The sequence below is a fragment of the Equus asinus genome, chromosome 19 (genome assembly GCF_041296235.1).
Source record: "Equus asinus isolate D_3611 breed Donkey chromosome 19, EquAss-T2T_v2, whole genome shotgun sequence".
Classification (NCBI taxonomy): Eukaryota; Metazoa; Chordata; class Mammalia; order Perissodactyla; family Equidae; genus Equus; species Equus asinus.
Window position 1 is genome coordinate 12,753,538 of NC_091808.1, and position 22,365 is coordinate 12,775,902.

General features: G+C 40.6%; 1 protein-coding gene across 8 annotated transcripts in view; it reads left to right on the plus strand.

Moving 5' to 3' along the window:
* The window catches only part of COL4A4 (collagen type IV alpha 4 chain), a 116,273-nt gene that overhangs the window by 73,031 nt on the left and 20,877 nt on the right, over positions 1-22,365 (plus strand). For all 8 annotated transcript variants that reach the window (XM_070489578.1, XM_070489576.1, XM_070489574.1 and 5 more), the window contains 12 exons: positions 495-563; positions 2,257-2,364; positions 2,856-3,074; positions 4,713-4,874; positions 5,960-6,130; positions 6,723-6,866; positions 8,726-8,833; positions 9,731-9,912; positions 10,745-10,808; positions 13,414-13,488; positions 16,965-17,072; positions 17,700-17,807. In XM_070489578.1, coding sequence (XP_070345679.1) covers positions 495-563; positions 2,257-2,364; positions 2,856-3,074; positions 4,713-4,874; positions 5,960-6,130; positions 6,723-6,866; positions 8,726-8,833; positions 9,731-9,912; positions 10,745-10,808; positions 13,414-13,488; positions 16,965-17,072; positions 17,700-17,807 — 1,518 coding nt within the window. The remainder of the gene's footprint in view (positions 1-494; positions 564-2,256; positions 2,365-2,855; positions 3,075-4,712; positions 4,875-5,959; positions 6,131-6,722; positions 6,867-8,725; positions 8,834-9,730; positions 9,913-10,744; positions 10,809-13,413; positions 13,489-16,964; positions 17,073-17,699; positions 17,808-22,365) is intronic.

Here is a 22,365-nt window from a genome sequence, read left to right on the forward strand (position 1 = left end):
ATATAATATATTTGAAACACCTGACCCATGGCAGGCCCTCAATAATGGTAGCTGTTGTTAATATCTCTCCTGGTCTCTTTATTTGCACAATTCCCCACATCCAAAATAGCAGCCAAATCTTCTGAACTCACTGTTGGAAGCTTGCTGCTGTTTCATGATTTATCAAAGCTTTGGATTCCATTGTATTAGATATCCACGGACCTATAAATACATTATGTTTTCTAGGTTATTGAAACTGATACTTCTTGGAATCCGTATTTTCTTATTCCCCTTATGTTTATAACTGTTCTGATGATTGGAGTTCAGATTTGAGGACAGATCTTCTAGGAATCCAGAATAAAAGTGGTGCAAGTGATCTAATGATACTTGGGCAGTCTTCTTTTCCTTTGAATTCCACACACAATATGAAAAAGTATCTTGACTGAGTTGTCATTGTGAGTCCCATTACACTGGGCTATCAATTATGTGAATGCCGCTATTTTTTTTCATTCCAGGTGATACAATTCCTTGTAACGTAACCTACCCGGGGAGGCCAGGCCCTCCAGGCTTTGATGGACCTCCAGGTATGATAAGGAGAAGATACTGTCTTAAACATTCCCCAGAGTAAAAGAACCAGCAAGACAGATAAGTCAATAGCAAACCCTCAGGGAACTAGTTAAATTATGAGTGTTTTGAGGGACTATGGGAAAACAGCATTTGTAGTAATTCCCATTGGGTCTCTAGTCTACTGGTTTGGGCACATTCTGAATAGGTTTTTCCTATCTCTTTGTGATAAAATTTATCTTGATTTCTTCACATATCAGTAAAAACATCTGCCCTTTGAGAATTTTAAAACCATATCTTCTTTCTTTTCCTGTGCCCCAAGAGTGAAAAATGATCATTTGTTTACTGATTGTAAGTTTTACTCCATTCTACTTTTCAAGAGATCCAAACTTCACATATTTACAGAAATAGTCTGAAAAATGCCCACATATTTACATCCTTGATTGCACTTTTATGCAACAGCTTCATTTGAATGACTTGTTTATAGGTGACTTAGACCCCAAAATTGTAGAAGGGATTTTGTCTAATTCTTTTTTATTTATTCAGAGTTCGCTTAAATTGACCCATTAAATACTAGCATGGCTATTAATGGTGACCTTTCTTGTCCCACACAGCTACAGAAAGTGTTTAAAGGTTGAATGATGGATGACTTTCCTTTGCCCTCTATAACCGTTAGCTTTCATCACAATAATGTTGTATAACAACCTCAAAATCTCGGTGGGCTACAACCACAAATATTTTTCTCTTTTATGGGTCTGCAGGTTGGCTGGGGTTCAGCCGATCTAAGATGGTCTCTATTGGTTTGGTCCCTGACTCCAGGTCAAGTTCAGGTCTGCACCACGCATCTCATTGCGGGGCCGGGGGGTGCTCTGCTCATGTGATTGCAGAAATGCAAGAGGGCAGGCCCAGCTTCACAGGCACAGTTCACACCTCTCGTTGCTTCATGCTTGTTAATATCCCATTGGCCAATGCAAGTCACATGACCAAGTCCAGAGCAAAATGTGGGAAGTATATTCCATCCACCACAGGGCAATGTGGAGTGAAGAATTGCTGGTTGACTGATTGAATGTTCCTTTTCACGTTGAGTGTTGTCATGGATGGATCAAAAAAGTTTGTGATCACTTTCAGCAGCTCAAGGGAAGTGAAGACAAACTTTAAGTTGGCAGTTGTACTTTCTTTGAAGTTGTTTTAGCTAAGAACTCCTAGTAGGAAATCACAGAATGTTTAAAAAAAAATCTCAATTCCTTTTGCAGATGCTTTTTGCCGTACCTCACTTAAGGGCAAATGCAGTAAGATGCAAGGAAACAGATTTTGGTCTTAATTCTGGTGCTTTCTTATCAGCCCACACGCTGGCCACCATCTCTTTCCTCCTAGAAGGACGGGCTACGCTTGCACATTCATGTTTGGGACAGAGCATGGGAAGGTCCCAAAAGATTCATCTGAATGGTGCTGTGCATCCCCAAGGCTTTTAGGAAGACTCCTTTGCAGGATGGCTTTTCAGAAAGCACCTTAACAAAATCACTCTCCATGAAACGCTTATTTGGAGCACACAACTCATAAAATGATTATGAAAACCAGGCTAGGGCACACCTTTACTTCCATAAAGTACAAATACTCTAAAAAAGACTTAACATAGGTTTTTAAAAAATCACCTTGTCTTGTTCTCACTTGATTTGTGTTTTATTGAGTCTGTGTATTGTTGTCATTGTTTAGGTCCAAAGGGATTTCCAGGTCCTCGGGGCGCTCCTGGGCTGAGGTGTTTGGATGGGGTTAAAGGTCAGCGTGGCCAACCAGGACTATCAGAAATACCTGGTCCACCTGGTAAATAAGTGTTTTTCGTTTAGGAATGTGTATACACCGCTAAGACTGGATGACCTTATTAAGCAATGTCCCAGGGATCCCTAGATAATGGGGGAATCATTTTTCTTGATACATTAAGCTCTTAGCTGTGTTTCGGTAACTTTTAGGTTATGGTAATTTTATAAGTTCTCAGAGCTTCTTCCACCTGAAGCATGAATTGTAAGCTATCCTTGGTCTATGATATTGTAGAAACTGCTCATTCCAGACAGACTGTTTGCCAGTGAATGAAAGCAATCAGGGAAACATCATTGGCTTAGAGGAAATACAAAGTCATAATTTACTTTCCTGCCAAAGGTGGCAAAAACAACATTGTCTATTAAGTTGCTCTTAATTTTAGTAAGTACCTCTGTATTTTAAAAAAAGAGTGGCTTTATCAAAGTAGTTGTTTTATATATGTATTGGTTCTATATTTCTACGTTTAACAATTGAAAACAATTTTTTTTGTTCACTAGGCTTTCGTGGTGACATAGGCGATCCAGGTCCTGGAGGGGAAAAGGGGTCCTCCCTTGTGGGGCCCCCGGGCTCTCCAGGGTCACCTGGGGTGAATGGTCAGAAAGGAATTCCCGGAGACCCTGCTTATGGCCACCCAGGACCCCCGGGAAGGAGGGGTCCTTCAGGGATGCCAGGGTTGAAAGGACTCAGAGGTGATCCAGGACGTCCAGGAGCTGCAGGTATGAGGGCTGTGCTGTCCCTGTGGTCCCCAAAGCTGGCTCAGCTCTGGAACAGGTCACTGAAGTCAGGACAGTATGTTAACACCAAGGAGCAGGGACCGTGTAACCTGCCCACTGTCGCTGCCAGGTTGAAGGAGGACAAGACAGATTGTAAGAGAAGAGCAGCTCAGAGCCAGGGAACAGTGTGGGCTGGCGTTCAGGGAAAGCTCAGTGGGAGTGCTGGGCATGAGCTGAGCCCTGGCAGACAAGCTGTATTATTTGGACAGGTGACAAGGTGGAGGGACTTTCATTCCAGCAGGGGTAGCAGGAAGGGCAGTGAAACTCAAGATGGAAAGATGGCCCTGGCACTGACTCACATCCTTTCTGAAATCACTAAGGATTCTTCAGGATCCCCAGCGGAGGTTTTCAGATTTTAATGTACTTAAAAATCACCGGGGTGGGGCATCATTAACATCGTGGTCTTCTGGGCCCCAGTCTCAGGAAGTGTGATTCCTTACATTAGGATTGGGTGGGACCCAGCAGCCCAGTCTGAACTTTAGCCTCTTGGGTGAATGTGACTAGAAGTGGACCCCAAGACCAGACTTTTAGAAACACTGTTCTGGTTCTTTCTGTCAGTGGAAGGGCCAGCATTTATTAGGTATCCATGACAGTACACAGGTATTGTATCCACGTACAGGGCACACGGAGGGTGAGGAAGTAAGCCTCACCCTTGTAAACTGGGTAGTTTTCAAGTCAAAATATTCATGTACAAAACCCCAACTAACTGGAAAGTATCAAGATAATACATTATGTGAGTCAATGAAAATCGTTTTAACCCAGTAATCCTACTGTCTCACTTGTGAAAATGTATTTAAGAGAACTGTTCAGTAGAAGATGAAGGTTATAATATGAAAATACTCTTGTAGTATTATCCACAATGGAGGAACAATTGGAAACAATATGGAGAGTTAAGTAATACACAACACACACACTCAAAGGAATACTGTTCAGCTATTAGCATTGAAAATTATATTTGTAAAGATTACAACAAAATGGAAAACATTTGCAGATTAATGTGCTATGTGAAATAATCCAACAATTGAATGTGTTCTGTGGTTACTACTTTAAAAATGTAAAACTATGAACCAATGTACAGTGAACACATGGAAAAATAAAATAGATTTTTAGGTTAGGGTATGGAATTATGGGGGATTTATTTTTCTTTCTGAAGATTATGACACTGCTTTTCCAATAAATAGAAATTTAAGAGCTCAAGTGATGAAATATCTTACAAAATGCAAATTCATACAGTGCGAACGGGTTTGTAAGTATGGTGGAGATTTGGTGTAAAACCTGCCGCAATGCAATGTTAGAGGTTAATTAAAATCAGGAAGATCCACATGGTTTTTAATTTGCATAAGCAACTTCTTTGTTGTCTACATAACCTTGTCAAGCAACTGTCAGCAATGCCTGGTTTTCCCATTCATTTGGAGCTTACTATCATCTGTGATAAGAAAATCCATTCAGAGACTTAACTCATTTGAGCACTGAGTCAGGATCAAAATGTTTAATTCCTGAATTGATAAGCATGAACCCTTTGTTGTGGGCATCCATATAGTTTTCTGCCATGAGTGTCACAGATGCAGTGTATCATTTCAGGGCCAGCTGGCATGCCCGGATTCCCGGGTCTCAAAGGTCCCAAAGGCAGAGAGGGAAGTGCCGGGTTTCCAGGTATCCCAGGTCCACCTGGCCATTCCTGTGAAAGAGGCGCTCCAGGGATCCCAGGGCAACCGGGCCTCCCTGGGGCTCCAGGCAGTCCAGGTAAGTGTCAGTAGGTGTCAAGAACTGTGAAGGGTCTGGGGCTTACCCCACTTACAAAGGAATAAGCTCACTTGTTGCTCTTCTACTGATGCTGGCAGAAGCAAGACTCCTGGGGCAGACAAAAGACTTTACTATTCATGGCACAGAAAGTAGCATGAGCTTCATATTAGTTTCTGTCATTTCCCCATGGCACCCAAGTCACGGGGGTGACATGAGGGGCTAGATGGATGCCACGCACACAATGGGTAGTGGTATCTGGGAGGAGCTCTGATGCTGGGAACCTCCATTTTATGGTGCCAGGCAGTCTGCTTTTTGTACTGGGGGAGGTGCTGTCTCATCGGCCAAGGTTGCTTGCTGCATGCACAACCTTGAAAAACAGCCCAGGTAAGGAGCAGTCAGGACCTTGTATTCTTGGCACACCCAGCAAGACGTGTAGGGGCTTAAGAGACCCGTGAAGGGATGTCCCTCAACATATGGTGCTAGGTGCTAGGGTTTTCTTTCCAATAAGATCTTCATTTCACCGTTCAGATTGTCACTGTTATTTAAATCCTGTTCCATTCGTCCAAATTCAGGAATGTGCCCTCTTCGCAGGATCGGCATGAGAATGGGGCAAACTCTGCCACTACAGCTTTATTTTTAGCACCAATAGTACTAAATGACGTTGCTCTGATCTCTGTGACTCTCTCATCACAGTGAGCAGCCTAAGCAAAATTCACTTGGCCGGAGCTTTAGGAAACACCTGGAAAGTTTTCTTCTATTAGTATTTTCCCCCCCAAGAGTAAATACAAATAATATTTTTGTTCTTCACTCTTATCTATTTTCCATTAAAAAAAAAAACCCTCTTTATAATATTCATGCATCTCTACTGGGAAATATTTATTCAAGTAATCTGCCTTCTTTTAAAGAGCAGCCAGAAAAATATATCCTTAGACTGATGAAGAGTTATGACTGTTATTTTAGCTGATAAATATTGTTTAATTGGCCATAGATAAACAATTTAAGCTTCTATGAGTATTTTTTTCCCTGCCTGTGTGTGAAGCCAGTTTTCAGTCTTCATATGTTGTTGTCACTGTGGTTTATCTCAGGTGCCCCAGGTTGGAAAGGACAGCGAGGGGATGTGGGGCCTCCTGGACCAGCTGGAATGAAGGGCCTCCCTGGAGTCCCGGGACGGCCTGGGGCAGACGGACCCCTGGGACCACCAGGAGTCCCAGGCCCCTTTGGGGATGATGGACTACCTGGCCTGCCAGGCCCAAAGGGTAGGTAGTGCTTTTCCATTATTTCCTTCCATTTTATAAACATGAAATCCACTGCCCAGTGAAAACTGCTGTTAGACCATACTATAGAATGCACTGTTGTATTAGCCTGATTTTGCTGTTCCCTGAGTGACATGTCCCTTTTTCTGTCCTCTGTATTGCTATTTCTAGTGGCAGAATGTTTGGTGGGGAAAAGGAGTGGGGGTGTTAGGTCCACAGAACCCATAAACACTTCTACTTGATGAACTGGGTAGATCCGATAAAGGGTAGGTTCAGGGCTAAGGTACTTCTACTTTGGATGGGCCCCCACCCTCCACCCCACCTCTCCGACACCAATTTCTCTTAGCGCATTATGGGATCAGGACTCAGAAACATAAGGGCCTACACTTCAGAGCTGTGGGGTGGAAAACGGAGGACTGGATGGGAGAGCCCAGCTCTTACATGCGATGAGGTTGAGAGCAGTTGTTCACCTTCAAAACAAACTCAGAGTTAGGTGGGAATGTGCATCTCTATGTGGACAACACGGAACACAGATCTAGGAACCACACTAGCCTTTGAAATGTTTCCCTAAAAATTCACATTCTCATTTCCTCAGGACTCCAGGGGCTGCCTGGCTTCCCAGGGTTTCCAGGAGAGAGAGGAAAGCCTGGTCCAGAGGGACAACCTGGCCGAAAGGGAGAAATTGGAGAGAAGGGTTGGCCTGGCTTCCTGGGAGACCCGGGACTGAGAGGAGCCAAAGGTAAATGGAGTCATCAGCACAGTGATGCAACCTAGGTTTGTTTCAGTGTTTGATCAGAACCTATGGATATGATCTATGGAAAATAACATGGGGCTATCCTGCACTGTGGATTCCTCTGTCTTTTGGTTCTGTGGTGTTTGATTTAGAATTTTAAACAAAATTCATTTTTCTTACCTCTCATCTTATGACATATAACTATGGCAAATGAATTGCTCTTTTAATAGAAAAAAACCAACCAGTACTTTTGTTTATAGCTATTGGGTTTCAGAGAATCTTCTCAGCTATTGGGAAGGTGGTGCAGGCAGAAATTCCAGCCCCCAGATTCTGTTTCAGTTTTTCTTTTTTTACAAAAAAGCCAAACTTTTTTCTGTAAAGGGCCAGAGAGTAAATATTTTAGGGTTTGCAGGCCATGTGGTCTCTGTTCTAACTACTCAACTTGGCTTTTGTAGCATGAAGGCAGCCAGAGATAACACGCAAATGAACAGAGCTGAGTTCCAAGAATATTTTATTTATGGACACTAAAATTTGAACTTCATTTAATTTTCCCATGCCATAAAATATTATTCTTGTTTTGAGTTTTCCCTCCAATGATTTAAAAGAGTAAAAACCATTCATAGCTCATGGATTGTGTACAAAAACCGGCCTGCGGGCTGCAGTTTGCCGACCTCTGAACTAGAATGAGTCCTCTCTCATCTGGGCCTTGAGTTGAGTCTCCCCCGAGATTCATTTAAAGAAAGTTGTCATTACAACAAAAAATAGAAGTTTCGAGACCCCTGGTTTAAATGTTCAGGGCCTATGCCTGTTAAATATTAGCCATGATGCTGGAGTGAATGAAGGTAACATTTCATTTGCACTGTTGAGAATGAATGCTTGTCAATTTTTAGAAACAAGGTTTTCGTCCTTAAAGCCCTTTGGGCAAATTGCCTCATATTTAATTCAAATTACTTTTACTTCTCAGTTGATTGATTCTGCTATTGTTTTTTGTTTTCCTAGCCTGTAAATTATTTATGTAGAATCAAGGAATCAAAGAGTCATTCTTGACTAGCTTAGATAAGTGATGTTTGCTGTGCTATTATGCTACTATACAATTATCCCACTAAAAAAATTAAAAATTAGGTTAATTCCAGTGATGTGCTGGCTCTCCAAAATACAATTTTTAAAAAACGTCTTGACTCGTAGTGATTGCTGATTGCCGTGGTGTAAATACTCCCGCCATGGCATAAATACCCCCACCGTGACTGATTTAAAGCTGACAATGGTTTAATAACTGGCTTGCTGAATATTTGAATTGTTAATAATCAGTTCTTACCGAGTTGTTGCGAGCCCCCTCCAGCACAGTTCTGCAACTGGACAGTGTTCACAAAAATCAGGCAGATACATATTGTATACCTTTTCTCCTTTTTGGAATTCTCTATGTGGAGAACCAAGTTGAGATAAGTGTCTCTTCTTTCAATCTAAGGAAAATAATTAAGGGTGGCTAGGAAGGAAAAGATGGGGAGCTGGAAAATATGAGATGGGAAATTCAAATTTTACAGGATAAAGAGACATATTTTAGACCTGGAACTTTCCCAGCCTGTGTTTTTTCACTGAAGACTCTGAGACCAGTTTGGTTGAATGTAGCAAACAGTCGCTGAGCACTCACTGCACACCAGACTCCATTCCTGGACAAGCTCAGAGAGGAATCTAAAAGCCCTTCCTTTAGGAAATCGATCAACAGGATCGATACTGTGTGATCTATAAACATCAATAGTTTAGTAGATTAAATGGGGCTTCGCAAACTGGATGTGAAGTGTCGTAACAGAAGAATCACATATATGATGCCTCTGTTAATTTTCCTCTTGCATAATTAACATCTAAAGGATCGAGAGGACCCCCAGGAGATGAAGGAGAAGTGGTTATAATTCCCAGAAAGGGGGAAACCGGGGATCCTGGACCTCCTGGAGATGGTGGATTCCCAGGAGAAGGAGGTAAACACTTATTTTTTTTAACTATATCGAATAAGTTGATTTCTATACAGATCATTCAAACAAGCATGTGTATTAGGCAACTTTCCCAGCAACACTGAGACTAGGAAAGGTCTAGGAAAGGTCAGTTTTTGAATATAAATATACACTAATGCATCTCATTGTATATTTTTTCTGTGCTTTTCCATGTGAGAACTTAGCTGAAGTTCATATGTGTTTATAGATTTGGATATTCCAAAGGAGGAGCAATCCCAAGATACACATACAATACTGCTTCCAGATTTAAAGTACCCTGTTTTTGGTGACTGGTGTTAAAATGAATAGCATAATGACTATTCAAGTCATTTTGACCCGTTCTCCTCAAAGTTCAATGTGCCTATGGGTCCCCTGAGGCTCTTGTTAAAATGCAGATTCTGAATCAGGTCTGGGGTAGGCGAGACTCTGCCTTACCAACAAGCACCCTCATGCCTGTGCTATTGGTCCTCAGAAACACTGCACAGCAAGGATTTTGACCCTCACGTTTGTGTTCTGTTTCCCAAGTTCAGACTTAATCTGCATGAGACCTGCGTTCTTGTCCTGGCTCTCTCCTTAACTCGTTGTTAGGGGACAAATGTTTTAATTCTGTGAGTAAGTTCTTCCTCATTTGTGAGATGAGCATATTAAGGCATATGATCCTGCATGCTCGCTCCTACCTCGGATAGCCCTGGGTCTGTTCTCGGGCAGCCTCTTTTACAGTGAGGTCAATGAAGCCAAAAATCATAGTGATGTGGCTTGGGCAGGAATTAGGATTCCCAGTACCTTTGGCTTCATCTCCTAAAAGTAGGACCAAGTCTCTCATCCTAACTAGTGCCCAGCCCAAGATTTCCACAAAGAGGTTTGTAACACTTCCAACCCTATCAGGTGATAAAGGCAATCCTGGGATGCAAGGGAGCAGAGGAGAGCCGGGAAGACACGGACCACCTGGATTTCACAGAGGAGAGCCTGGTAGAAATGGGCAGCCGGGGCTTCCTGGACCCCCAGGCCCTCCAGGCTCCCCGGGGCTGAGAGGGATCATTGGTTTTCCAGGATTTCCAGGTGACCAGGTAAGTGGCTGTTGTTTGGAGAGGAAAGAAATAATAAAACTTTTCTGCTCTAGGGGTGCCCATAAGGAGTCATTATTTGCCAGTGTATATCATTGTCTTTTTTCTGGCTTTTAGAATGTAAGCGGTATGCTGAGGGAAGAATGGAGCCTTCTAGAAGGCCATGATGTAACTTTAAGTTCTGACCAGCGCTCATGCCTGGTTCCCGTGGTATAGAATGACCCAGCCTGGTCTAAACAGCTCCATAGACACTTGCCTCAAGACTGCTGGTTTTCCAGAATATGGCGTCATCTGAAAAATGACGCAAATTCTGATTTCTCAGCCTTCCTATCTGACTGCAGATATCACAGATTTTGCTGTAAATACATTTGGTCTTCACAATCATGAATAAAATACCCCTTGAGAAGCCAAGAGACACAATAAATATAGTGATATATATCACAACTTCTGGAAAATGCATAATATAATTTGCTACCCATGTTTTGGAATAAAATAGATTTTTAAAGTTTTGGGTATGAAATGACTTCTAATACTATTTTATTTAGTATCAACTTTTTCATTCACAACTTAAAGTTATGTGATGCCATTACTCTTTTGCAATCAGATATAGAGAATTGGATCCTACCTATTGGTATCTCTAATTCCTTAAGAGTTTTATCAACTTTTAAAAAGTAGACACATAGTAGTATGCTTGCAATACATTTCCAATTTTCTTTACCACTGCAAATTATAAAAAGAATGGGTTATGGAAAATTATAATTGGATCATACCATGCATGTGTCATTTGTATTTGAAACCCAATTAAGGTCTTACTTCTGTTTCATTAAACTCTCAGGGTCAGCCGGGTTCTCCAGGGCCCCCTGGACTTTCAGGAGTTGATGGAAGGAGAGGACCTAAAGGTATGGTTTCGAAATACAGCAGCCATCCATCAAGCTCATAGTCCTGGGTGTTTGTAATGTTGTAAGCAAGCACCTTTGGCATGAACAGTAAAGTATATCAAAAGAACAACTTTTTAGACTCTACCAGATCATCAAACCCTCAAGACCCAAATCATCCACATTTGCCATTCAGATCCAAGCGTACCAGAGAGAAAACAGCATGCCTGCAGGGCACAGCAGGTCCTCCTCCTCAGGGGGAGTCCTTGCAGCAGTCCTTGTAGTGACTGAAGCTTCATAAGTGACAGCTCAGGAGCAAGGAGACCAGATCCACATCAGTAGGCAGTGTCCACCTTGTCTTAGAAGCCCCATGCCCCACAGGAGCCAGGATCTCTTCTAAGGACTCCATAGGTATAGCTTTTAGTGTCCCAGTTACAAGAGTCACAGTATACAGAGAAGGCTAAAGCCATGACTTCTCACCAGATGTTGATAGTCCACTTAAGAATTTCTGGGCCACATGTAACTTACAATTGGGTTCTTTTTACCATAAGACAAGACTCAGCACATGTGTTTTTTGCAAAGGGCCAGATCAGAAATATTTTCAGCTATGTGGTCTCTGTCACAAATTCTTGATTGTGCATGAAAGCACTTATAGCATGAAAGCAGCCATAGACAATACACAAACACAGGTGCATGGCTATGTGCCAATAAAACTTTATTTACAAAACAGGCTGCATGTCTTAGTTTTAGTTACCTTGTGCCAAAAACAGTGTTGCCTTGTAACACAATTGACATTCTATCTCATCAGGTTTCCAGCGAAAGAGAAGTAGAAGGTTAACTCAAGGTCAAAAATGTCCTTAGAGAAAGGCAGCTCTCATTAATCCTTTATCCAGACAAACAAACAAAATCAGGATATCTTAAATTTCAATGTTTGCATAAAACCTTTAATATTTTTATTATCTTTGTATACCATTGGGTTAATATTTTTCTTTAAATCTACTTTAAAATGATTCACCTTTTTAACATAGCCTTAACCTCACTATCTGTGAATCCACAGACTTGAAATGCAGTTATATTTTATTCTAATACAGATTAAAATAAATAACTTTAAAATATAAAGCAGTAATTAATGAACCACCTAAAAATCTTCTCCCTTCCCACCAATGAAACATGCTTTACACTTTGAGAGACACTCCATAGATAATATGATAATTGCTGTAAGAAAAAATGAACTACACATACTTATTTATTCCAAAAGACTAATCTAGGTCTCTTCCTCAGAAATGGTTACAAATAGGGAAGTTTTCATATTTGATTTTGATATTTTATAGCTTCAAGGTTCAGAACTCACTCCTCTTCTACTTACCTATCAATTTATTATGGTCCCTTTGCCTCTCTCAAAGAACAAACCTACCTCTTCTCATTTCCTTTACACTTGGATGAGGCCATGTTTGCAAGGAACTGAAATGCACTCAAGGTACCTGGAGTAAAAACTATCTTCTGGGGTCCACAGATAGAAGCTGTAATTCCACCAGACCATAAAGTTCATGGCACTCAGCCCCTAGGCTACCCGTGGTTTCTCTCTTGAAACATTTCTGCTTTTCTCCATGGTCTGCTTTTTACTTACCTGCCTACCAACTGGCTTCATAACCCTCTATCAGTGTCCTTTCTGGATCTGTATGGATCTGTTTGGATGGCTTATCAACATGCTCTGAATCAGGGCATCATGATGATCTACACCATGATAATCCTGTTGGTTTCTGCCTCAATACCCAAGGACCTCAAATTCTAACTTTTTATTCCAACTTCTCAAGGAAAGACTGGCTGACCTGGGATGGACCAGATTCCTACCCCTCAAACAATCAGCCACAATTATGAGTAGGGTCAGGTGGAAGAGAACCTTCCACAAGGTCCGGGTGGGACCCCTTAAGAAGGAATGTTGGTGTGCAGCTACTATAAAACATGCCTGATTAGCTCTCTTGTTCACTCACAATGCCATCTATTGTCTTGCCCTTCCCCACCACATCATTTTGAGTCCTTTATTTATAACTGGCTCCCAGCTATAATGTAAGTCCTTGTGTCCAAAGAGGATGCAGCAGTCGTGTGGAACAGCTCCGTGGGCCTGTGGGAGTCTTTGCCTATAATGACCTGTGAATGTGCCGTCTCTTATGAAGTCATCAATGAAGTGTGCCTTTGTGATTTTGAGTTGAGCTTCCTTGCAGAGAACTTCAAATGTGATTGCAGCAGCTGAAACAGTGACAAGTTCTGCTTTTTGTTTCTAAAACACAATATAACGATATAGTCGCTCAATGCCAAGTAATTTCTTAATAGATACCTAAGTTTGAAACTATTTTGTGGAATTTAAAAATTCAAACTTATTAAGATCTATAATTTCTTATGATTGTTATGAACTATAAAATTGTACATGTGTGTGTATGTGTGTTTAAACCACATCTTGCATCTATGTTTCCATTTGTTCTGATGTAGGAAAAAAAGCATTTTTTCAAAAATCTGCTGGAATATTTGAAGATAGACTATAAAGACAAATACCATGAAAGTTATTAAGTCACTTGTATGAGGCAAAATTAAATTCTCTTAAATAATATTGTGTGCATTTTATCATTTACAGGAAACAAAGGTGACCTTGCAAGTCAGTTTGGCCCCCCTGGTCCAAAGGGTGAGCCAGGTAGCCCTGGATGTCCAGGTATAGCTACACATTTTTCTTATTAAAACAAAAAAGAATAAGTTTGGGTTGAGAGTACTTACTTTATCCTCCTAGCTGGTGATGATTGTATCAATAGTTTCTTTCCCCTTAGCCCATTAAGATACAAATCAGAAGGATTATGTGTAAACATTGCCATCACATCCCTGGCCTAGAAAGACACTAGGATTATACACCAGGGACTCGCAATCTTTTCTCCACCATGGCTCTCCCATGACCAATGATGTTGACATAACAATACACTGCCCTGGGCATGCCCAGATTTTGACACAGTTGAAAATGAATTTCCGGCTATTTTGCAATCTCCATAATTAAAAATTCGATGTTAGCAGTAACCACTCACACTGAATGCACCTGCAGGTTGTCATCCCAGCCCTTTTCTCTCCCACTCAGAAAAGCACATGTGAATGCCAGGGAGGAGTGCCGTTATTGAAATATTGTTGAATATCTCATTAACTCAATATCTAGTCTACTAAAACCCAAACCAAACAAATGTAAAACCTCAACACCAACAGTAAATCTAAGTTGTTCAAAACGGTACTTTAACAATTGACACGGAATCACTCAGAAGGGATTGGGACCTACCAGTGAATTCTTGCTCTCCAGTCAAGGCTGCAGCTGGCTACGGTAGATGACCCACAGCTGACGAAATATGCATACCCTTGAACTTAGTAAGCCAACTCATAGGAATTTAGCTTGAGTCAGTAATCAGACAAGCGTGCAGAGATACATGCACAGGGATATCCACTGCATGGAGAGAACATATGTCCATCCACAGATGATTGCTTCAGAAGTTATGTCCAGAGTCATTCAACTGATAGGGGAAGGTTAGAAACCAGGTTCATGTTTAAACGAGTCCCTTGTAAATGAAAACATCTCATAGTAATAGTTTTGTGCATTATCTTAACATTCTCTCTGGCAATAGCCATGCTTCGTTCCATAGAACAGAAAGAACATCTGAGCAGAACTGCTAGGGGCGTTTTATTTCTTTGTTTTTAAACCCTATCATTGCTAAAATAGAAGTCTAACAGAAAAACAAGCTATTACAGTGGTAAAAACTTTCTTTCCCACTCTCTTTCATATGGGTCTTTTACCTCTGACATGGTCAATAAATTTAGATAATAGAATACTAAAATGTATAGGTGTACATTTGGAGGGGAAAATGGTTTTGAGGTTAGCATTATGGAGGTTCATAATAATACCAGAAAGAGAAGTCTCAGAAAGGAAAATCAGTGGCTCAAAGTCAACCTCCATTATTATTACTGTGTATATGGTCTTGGGCAAGTTGCTTTTCATCTCTGAGCTTAGTTTCCTAATCTATAAATGGGCCCTCTGCATATTACAGTACTGTTCTGAGAATCAAATGAGATTCCCTCAAAGCAATTTATAAAGTGAAAATTTACACTTTATAAAGGGGATTACATGAGTGCATTGGGTTCAGTTCTACACAAATGTAAAGTGTCATTGTCATTGTCATCATTATCATCAGCCAGCAAAACACTGAGATTCTTCCACACTTACTGGTATTTTTATGTAAACCCTGAAGACAGTGAGAATTTACAAGCTGAAAGTAGTAAAAAATGGAGGCCTTTGATATTACCTAACATTTTGCGTTAAAAAATCATAAATCTGAGTTATTTTATACTTAAGCTAACTTTTTCAAGAAAATTCACCTTGGTGTAATTTCCCTGGTGTCCTGTGGTTATCACCATTTAAATTGTTCTTTTTCCCATATGCCATAGCTTTAGCTTAAAAATTTTAAATTACATCCTATGTTATTCACCAGCACAGAGTTTACCTAAATACACAATTTCCATTGACTGGAAAAAGCTGCATTGACTTTGAAGTTGCCTAAGGAGAAGGCACAGATCTGCTGCCTGTCTCAGGGGATTATATATGAGTGTACTGGGTTCAGTTCTTCCTTGCCTCTTCAATTCAGAGAGAAAATACAGTACAGATTAACGCAGACGGTCTGTTCTTAATACAACCGTGACTGGGGAGGCAAGCTTTTTAATGCTTCAGATTTTTCATTTGGAGATGAAATAAAGCTATCTCCCCTTTACTGCAGGAATGTTTTCAGGATAAATAAAATAACACACAGTGAGGCGCATAGATCTTAAATTCAATCAGGGAACAGGTATAGACTAACACAGGCTTGTTTCATATGTGCTATAATAAATAATGACTAACTCCCTCATGGGTCTGACATGCAGAGCTATATATACTTTTTTGTAGATATAACTGGTCCTTTTCAGCACAGACTATTGGCTTATCCTGTAACTATGAATTGTATTAAAGTCGTACATTGTAAATAAACACATGGGAAATAGTCATCTTCTTCAGTAATCAAAGAAATGTAATTAAAGTAAGCGTGAAATATCATTTCATCCTTATTAAATTAGCAAGAAAACAAGCCAACAAACCAAAAAGTCCTCGGTGAGCACGTGGCATGATCATGGAGCTGCGAGTGGGTTACACGTAGTAGTGGTGTGAGCTGGTGCAGCATTTATCCAAACCATTTGGCAACCTCTATCAAGAACCACATGCTGAATGGTGGATTCTAGAAGACTAGGGAACAACGGAACTGCTCTCTTCAGCAAGTGACTGTCCCAAGAAAGGAACTGTAGTAGATTTTCTTTCAACTTAAGGGCTGTATCAACTGGATGCCATGTGTTGTTCTGGAATGGAACACAAGGTGGACAAGCCAGCTGTAGAGGACATTAAGGGGTTGGGGTTGGGAGAACTCAAGTACGGAATGAATCTTAGATGATATTAAGGATTGTTATTAATTTTCTTGGCTGTGGTAATGTTATTTCGGCCACATAGGAGTATGCTCTTATTTTTCAGACATACTTCCTGAAGTATTTAGGGATGGAATTCCATGCTATCTGTGGTTTACTTTAAAATACTTCAGCATTTTAAGATGCATTTAAAAAGAACCAAAATACACTATTTTACCTAGAAATTCTACTCCTAGGATTTTTTCCTAAGGAAAGAATTTAATAGGCGAAAAAGTGATTAAAGATGGACAGAGATCATTATGCATAACAGCAAAGAGTTAGAAATAAATGGAATGGCCAATAGTAGGAGAAAATTAGATTAATTAATTTAATTAATATTAACTCAGTAAGCTATCAGCCAGTCACTTAAAAATGATAATTGGGAAAACAATGACAAACTTGGAAAATTATTTATGATACAATGCTAATTTAAAAATCAGAATGTAAAATTGTGAGTATTACACATTGTTTGCATATGAAAAACTATGTCAAGGTGGTGGAATTATAGGTGCTCTGTTTTCAATTTTTCCTTCATATTATCTTTTCAATAGAAAATTTTTAAAATATAAAAAACTAAGGATAGAAAAGAATGGCAAGGGCTGGAGTTGGAGGTTTTATAGATTCGCTGCCTCAAAGAGTAACTACACCCACTCAGATGTTTGCTATTTCTTTCTTTAGGACATTTTGGAGCTCCTGGAGAGCAGGGCTTGCCTGGTGTTCAAGGATCCAGGGGACCACCTGGAAGACCAGGACTGCCTGGCTCCTCTGGACCACCAGGGTGTCCAGGTACATTGAAAGGAGCCTGGAAACTCCCTGGGTGCTTATCTGTCTCTTGGTGTATAGGAAAGAGCCAGCTTCCACTTAGACCTGGGTTCAGATCTGGCTCTGCCATTTTCCAGACCTGTGACTTTGGAAAAGTCACTTAAACTTACCTATCCGTCCCCTGTAGTTGGAGCTAGTCCTAGCTCACTGGGTTGGTCTGGGGGTAAACTAAGACAACACCTGATAAGCACTTAGCAGGTTGCCAGGCATGAAGTGACGGTTTGACAGACAAAAGCTGCTTTGCAGCCCTCCCTAATTCACCTGCCATTCAGGATGCTGGTTTTCTTTTCTCCATTAGACTTAAGGTAAATACCACACATACACACAGCATTTTAACAGCTCCTCCGCCTCCTGCCGATTCAGAATAAAGTGAGAGCTTAAAATTGTAATTGGCAACTTTAATCACTCAAAAGTGTATTTTCTCCTCCTGAGGTTAAGTGTATTTTTCTCCCTCTAGTTAGGAGATCTAGGGAAAAAAGTAGTAAGACAATGTTCCCGGTTACCCGCATATTAAGAAGATAGATGACCTTCCCAGTTAATGTGACTCATATATCATCTGGGTGCCTGCAGAACCTCCTCTGTCATCCTCAGGTAATCAAGGGGTGCCTGGGCTGGAAGGACATCCAGGAGAGATGGGGGATCCTGGGCCAAGAGGCCTCATGGGGGATCCAGGGACACCAGGTCTTCCGGGAATAAAAGGTGAGTCAAAAGGAAGCCTGACCCATCAGAAAGCTGCAGCCCAATAAAGGCAAATTCATAGCATCTTTCCTGCACCCACTGACATTGCACCTGCTCGTGGCTTTTTCCCACAGATGCCCATTCGCACTTTCCTAGTCTTTCTCGCTCAAGGCTTCAGGCAACGCTCATCCAGTCTCTTGACCTGCCTTCTACCAAAGTGATGGTGCTGCCCTCTCATTTTTGAGGGCATTTCCCCCAGTGTTTTCCATCATGTTCAAGCCTATGCATTTATTCTCCTCCCAATAGTTAAGGTCCTATTACATCTTGATTCTTTGTTAGACACTCAGTACACAATTCTGAAGAAAATAAACATGGTTCCTGCCTTCATGGAGCTCATAGTTTAGTAGAAGAGACAGATATTAAAAATATATATGTAAATAAATATATAATTACCAATTATGATTCGTGGAAGGAGGAGGAAAGAATAAGATGCTTTGGAGAAAGAGTAACTAGTGTTCATTATCTTTGTTAGATAAAGAAACATTTTTTCCTGGTCGAATCTTTTGGCCTTTACATATGATAGTAGACTGGTTGTAATGATATAATATAACATAATATAATATAAATTTGTTTTTAATAAATCTTAATACCCTCCATTCATCCATGGGGCTTATTCCCTTTCAGTCCATTTCTTTCATTTTAGAAAAAATATTTTTTCCATGAATACTTTGGGTATACCTCTAGCGTAACACTTATGTTGTATCATATTTGTTTGTTTAGAGGTCTCTCTCACCAAGTAGAATATGATTTTTTAGAAAGCAAGAACCATTTTTACATCCTTGGCACCCAGTAGATACCCAATAAGCCTGCTGATTGGTTATTCTAAGTATTTTTAAATTTACAAATAAGTTAATAAATGAAGGGATCGGCAAAGGGAAGAAGGAACAACTCAGTTGAGGGTCTTCACCTCAACCAACACTTGAAGGTTTGAGCCTTCCTGGGTGGATTTCTGTAACCAAGCCCCCTTTGTCTGTTCCTCCCTCCCTTGTCCTCCACTAACCTGCTGCTTGTTGACTCATATGCGTACTAAATTTTGGTAAGATCGAAAGTACCTCCTGTCAGAAGAGTTGCAAACCCCTCCTTTTGGGCTTAATCATTTTATTGTTTTAGAATCCAAATAATGTTTTTCCACACTCTCATCTCTTCACTCATCAGGTAGCTTTCAAATCATTCCAGTTTTCCAGCGAGTAGTAGTGTGTTGTGTGTTACCTGGTGCAATTCCACAGAGAGGGAAGCCATTTATTTTGGAAAGTTGGTACACGTATGGATTTCTGTGCAGCTAAATATTATTTGGCTTATAATTCCCATCACTACACAAGATATCTTTGCACTCTTCTTCTCCCTCTTCATTGGCTTTTTTTTTTTTAAAGATTTTATTGTTTTCCTTTTTCTCCCCAAAGCACCCCGGTACATAGTTGTATATTCTTCGTTGTGGGTCCTTCTAGTTGTGGCATGTGGGACGCTGCCTCAGCATGGCTTGATGAGCAGTGCCATGTCCGTGCCCAGGATTCGAACCAACAAAAGACTGGGCTGCCTGCAGCGGAGCACGCGAACTTAACCACTCGGCCACGGGGCCAGCTCCTTCATTGGCTTTTTTAGTAACGTGAAGTGATTTGTGACAAATTTAGAGATTCAAGCAAAATGACAATTTCGTTATTTTCAGTTTCCCGAGTGATTCTGGCTGTGTCCTGTGCCTGGCAGTCCCTACAGCCCTGGTGGGGTACTCTTTGACACTTTTTTTGTGGGTCTAGAAGACGACATTGGTAAAGAACCAAAAGAAAACATTTCCCATTATTAACCACTCCTAGGGAATTTCCACTTCCTCCTATGCCCCTAGTTTAGTAAAATGGTAAGCTTTCCAAGCGTCTTGGTGCCATAACAATATACACCCCGTTTGTATCAAAGGACCAGGCTCATTTTACTATTGTTATTCTTTCTTCCCTTGAATTAGTTTGCATTTATCACATAACTTCAGAATGATATGTCATTAAAAAACTAACAGCTAATGAATTTGACTGAATAACAAAATTATGGGAAAAATAATCTCCAATCACATCAAATTCTCTGCTTTGAAATAATGAGTTTGTTAAGAAAAGAAGGTGAAGAAATGAGTATCTCAACCCAAATATTCACACCAGTGTACAGACGGACGTTGCAGTGGTGCGTCCTGACCATGCAGTGACACTGTTTCGCTGCAAACAGCCCAACGAACGATTGCCTGGTCTCTAAAAACAAAACAAAACAGTGAAATACATTCCTAAAAATTAAAGCATCTACGTTATAAATCCATTGTTGCAGTTTATCATGCTGATATAAAAATGAACCACATTCCGGCAGAAACACTTTGAACTGAGAAACTAAATATTTGAAGTATGTTCTAAATAAGTCAAGGGGACTGATTATCTTGTTTGAACAAACCAGCTGCTGAACTCAAGGTTGTTTGCTTTGCTAGAACAAGCCATATGGATTCTGAGTCCTGCTTGTGTTCAATCAGATTTAAACTTTAACTTAAACATATGCTAAAAATGGCTTGATTCCTAGATTTACGTTTTCAAGTACATGTTCCCCCTAAAAGGAAGTCACTCAATTCTTAATTGGGCATTCATATAAGATTGGAATAACGGAAACTTAAAGACAATTATCTGTAGTGTGACAACTGTAAAAAATGTGGATTGGGTTATATTGGCTGGTGGTAAGTAAAACGTTTCATAAGAAAAAAGCACCTTGAAATGTCTTCATCAGAAAAGAAATGCCGTGCCCCTTGGAGCTATGAAAATCATAGAAATGCTCTTCCTCCCTTCTCACAACTAGAATGTTCCCCTCCTGCCCCACCCCCATAGCGCTTACCATTCTTGATGTAATTGCCTGTTTATTCTGTCAAGTCAGGGATTGTTTCTCTCTTGCTCCCCGCAGTCTCGTCAGTGCCTGTCACTAGGTACATTTGGGGACTGAAGCTCCGTGGTTTAGGAGACCACGTCCTATGCTCTGTGCATTCCCTCAGTAGGCACACATATATTTTCTGAATTAAAAAAAAAAGTTTTTTAATCTTATTTCATAATCTGTTTTGATAAGTTTTCGACTTTGTTCAGCCATGACCCAAAGTCACATGGGTCTCTCTTTCCCATCAGCTTTAACGTTAGGGTGACCAGGTCTCCCAGTTTGCCTGGCACTGAAGGGGCTATCTCAGGACACGGAACTTTCAGTGCTAGAACTGCGAAAGGCCCCAACAAACACAGACAGTTGGTCATCCTACTAAAGTATAAATCCATACAGTGACCCCTGGGGCTGGAGCAGCGTTTTCAGGCTGTAGAACAAAAGGAAAGCTCAGAGTGGGAATCCAGTCACGGAGTCGGCTGCCTGGTTGACACAGATGGAAGCTTGATTAAGATTATGGCTGGAGTGGGAGATTAGATTCTCTGACTGGAGGGAGAGCGCTCCGGCCTGTGAGTGCAGTGTGATGCAGCCTTAAACGATGGTTGTTAAGCAGGAGGACCAGAGAGGTGAATAAAAATTCCTCATTACCAAGGAATGTGCTTTGTTAGCCTAATTGCCTCTCGTCTGCACTGTATATATTTTATGCATGAACAGCTTTCTGATTTAGAGATGGGATTGATAAAAAGCTTTCAGTAAAAAGGAAAAATTGCCCTTAAAACCCTACCCAGATGTAGCTGCATTCAATTTAGAAAGATAACATTGGGTCAGATAAGAGTCGGCCAGTTCAACAATGGCAGGGGCTGAGACTGTGACAACCCAGGATCTGGACGTGTTGATGTGACAATGGAGAGTTGGCAGAAGTTGAGACATTCCACCCCCAGCCAAGTCCCCAAACCATCAATCTTGGTGGCTTAAGCTGGAGATCAAAACACATTGAAATAGCAAAGTGTTCTCAAAAAATTTATTATCATTTGAGATAGATTGCAATAAATATCCAGATTTGGCAGATGAAGGTCCGTGTGTTCCTTTGGTGCAAACTTGAAACGTTCGCTCATAAATAGGAAAAAGGATTGGAAAATAAACTCAGCCAGAACTGTTAAAAGTGATTAGGAAATAAGAGCTTTAGGGAAAATAAGGGCGCATTCCCATTTTTTGTTGTTGTTGTTGCAAGGAAATATGGCTCATTTGCACCAATCCAAAGTCTAGATTTTAAAAATAGAATAACTGTCTGTTCAAGTACTGAAAATAAATAGAAGAGAACCAACCGACTGTTCCATCTTCTAAGAAGAAGCCCAGAGAGGACTTGCTTTAATGAATAAATGATAATTAGCACTTGAATTATTTATCTACAAATGGACACCTCCAACTTCCCTAAATGCATCCTGTAAATCTATCAAAGGAAGATGTGACATGCAAACAGAAATTGTAGTCCATTCGTTTTTATAGCTTTCTCTCCACCCCTTCAGTTCCTCACCCTCCCTGTTCCACATTTTCTCACTCACTCGTTCATTCTCACTCTCACTCACTCACTCATTCAACAAACATCTATTGAACACCTACTATGTGTCAGGAGATATGCTGAGTG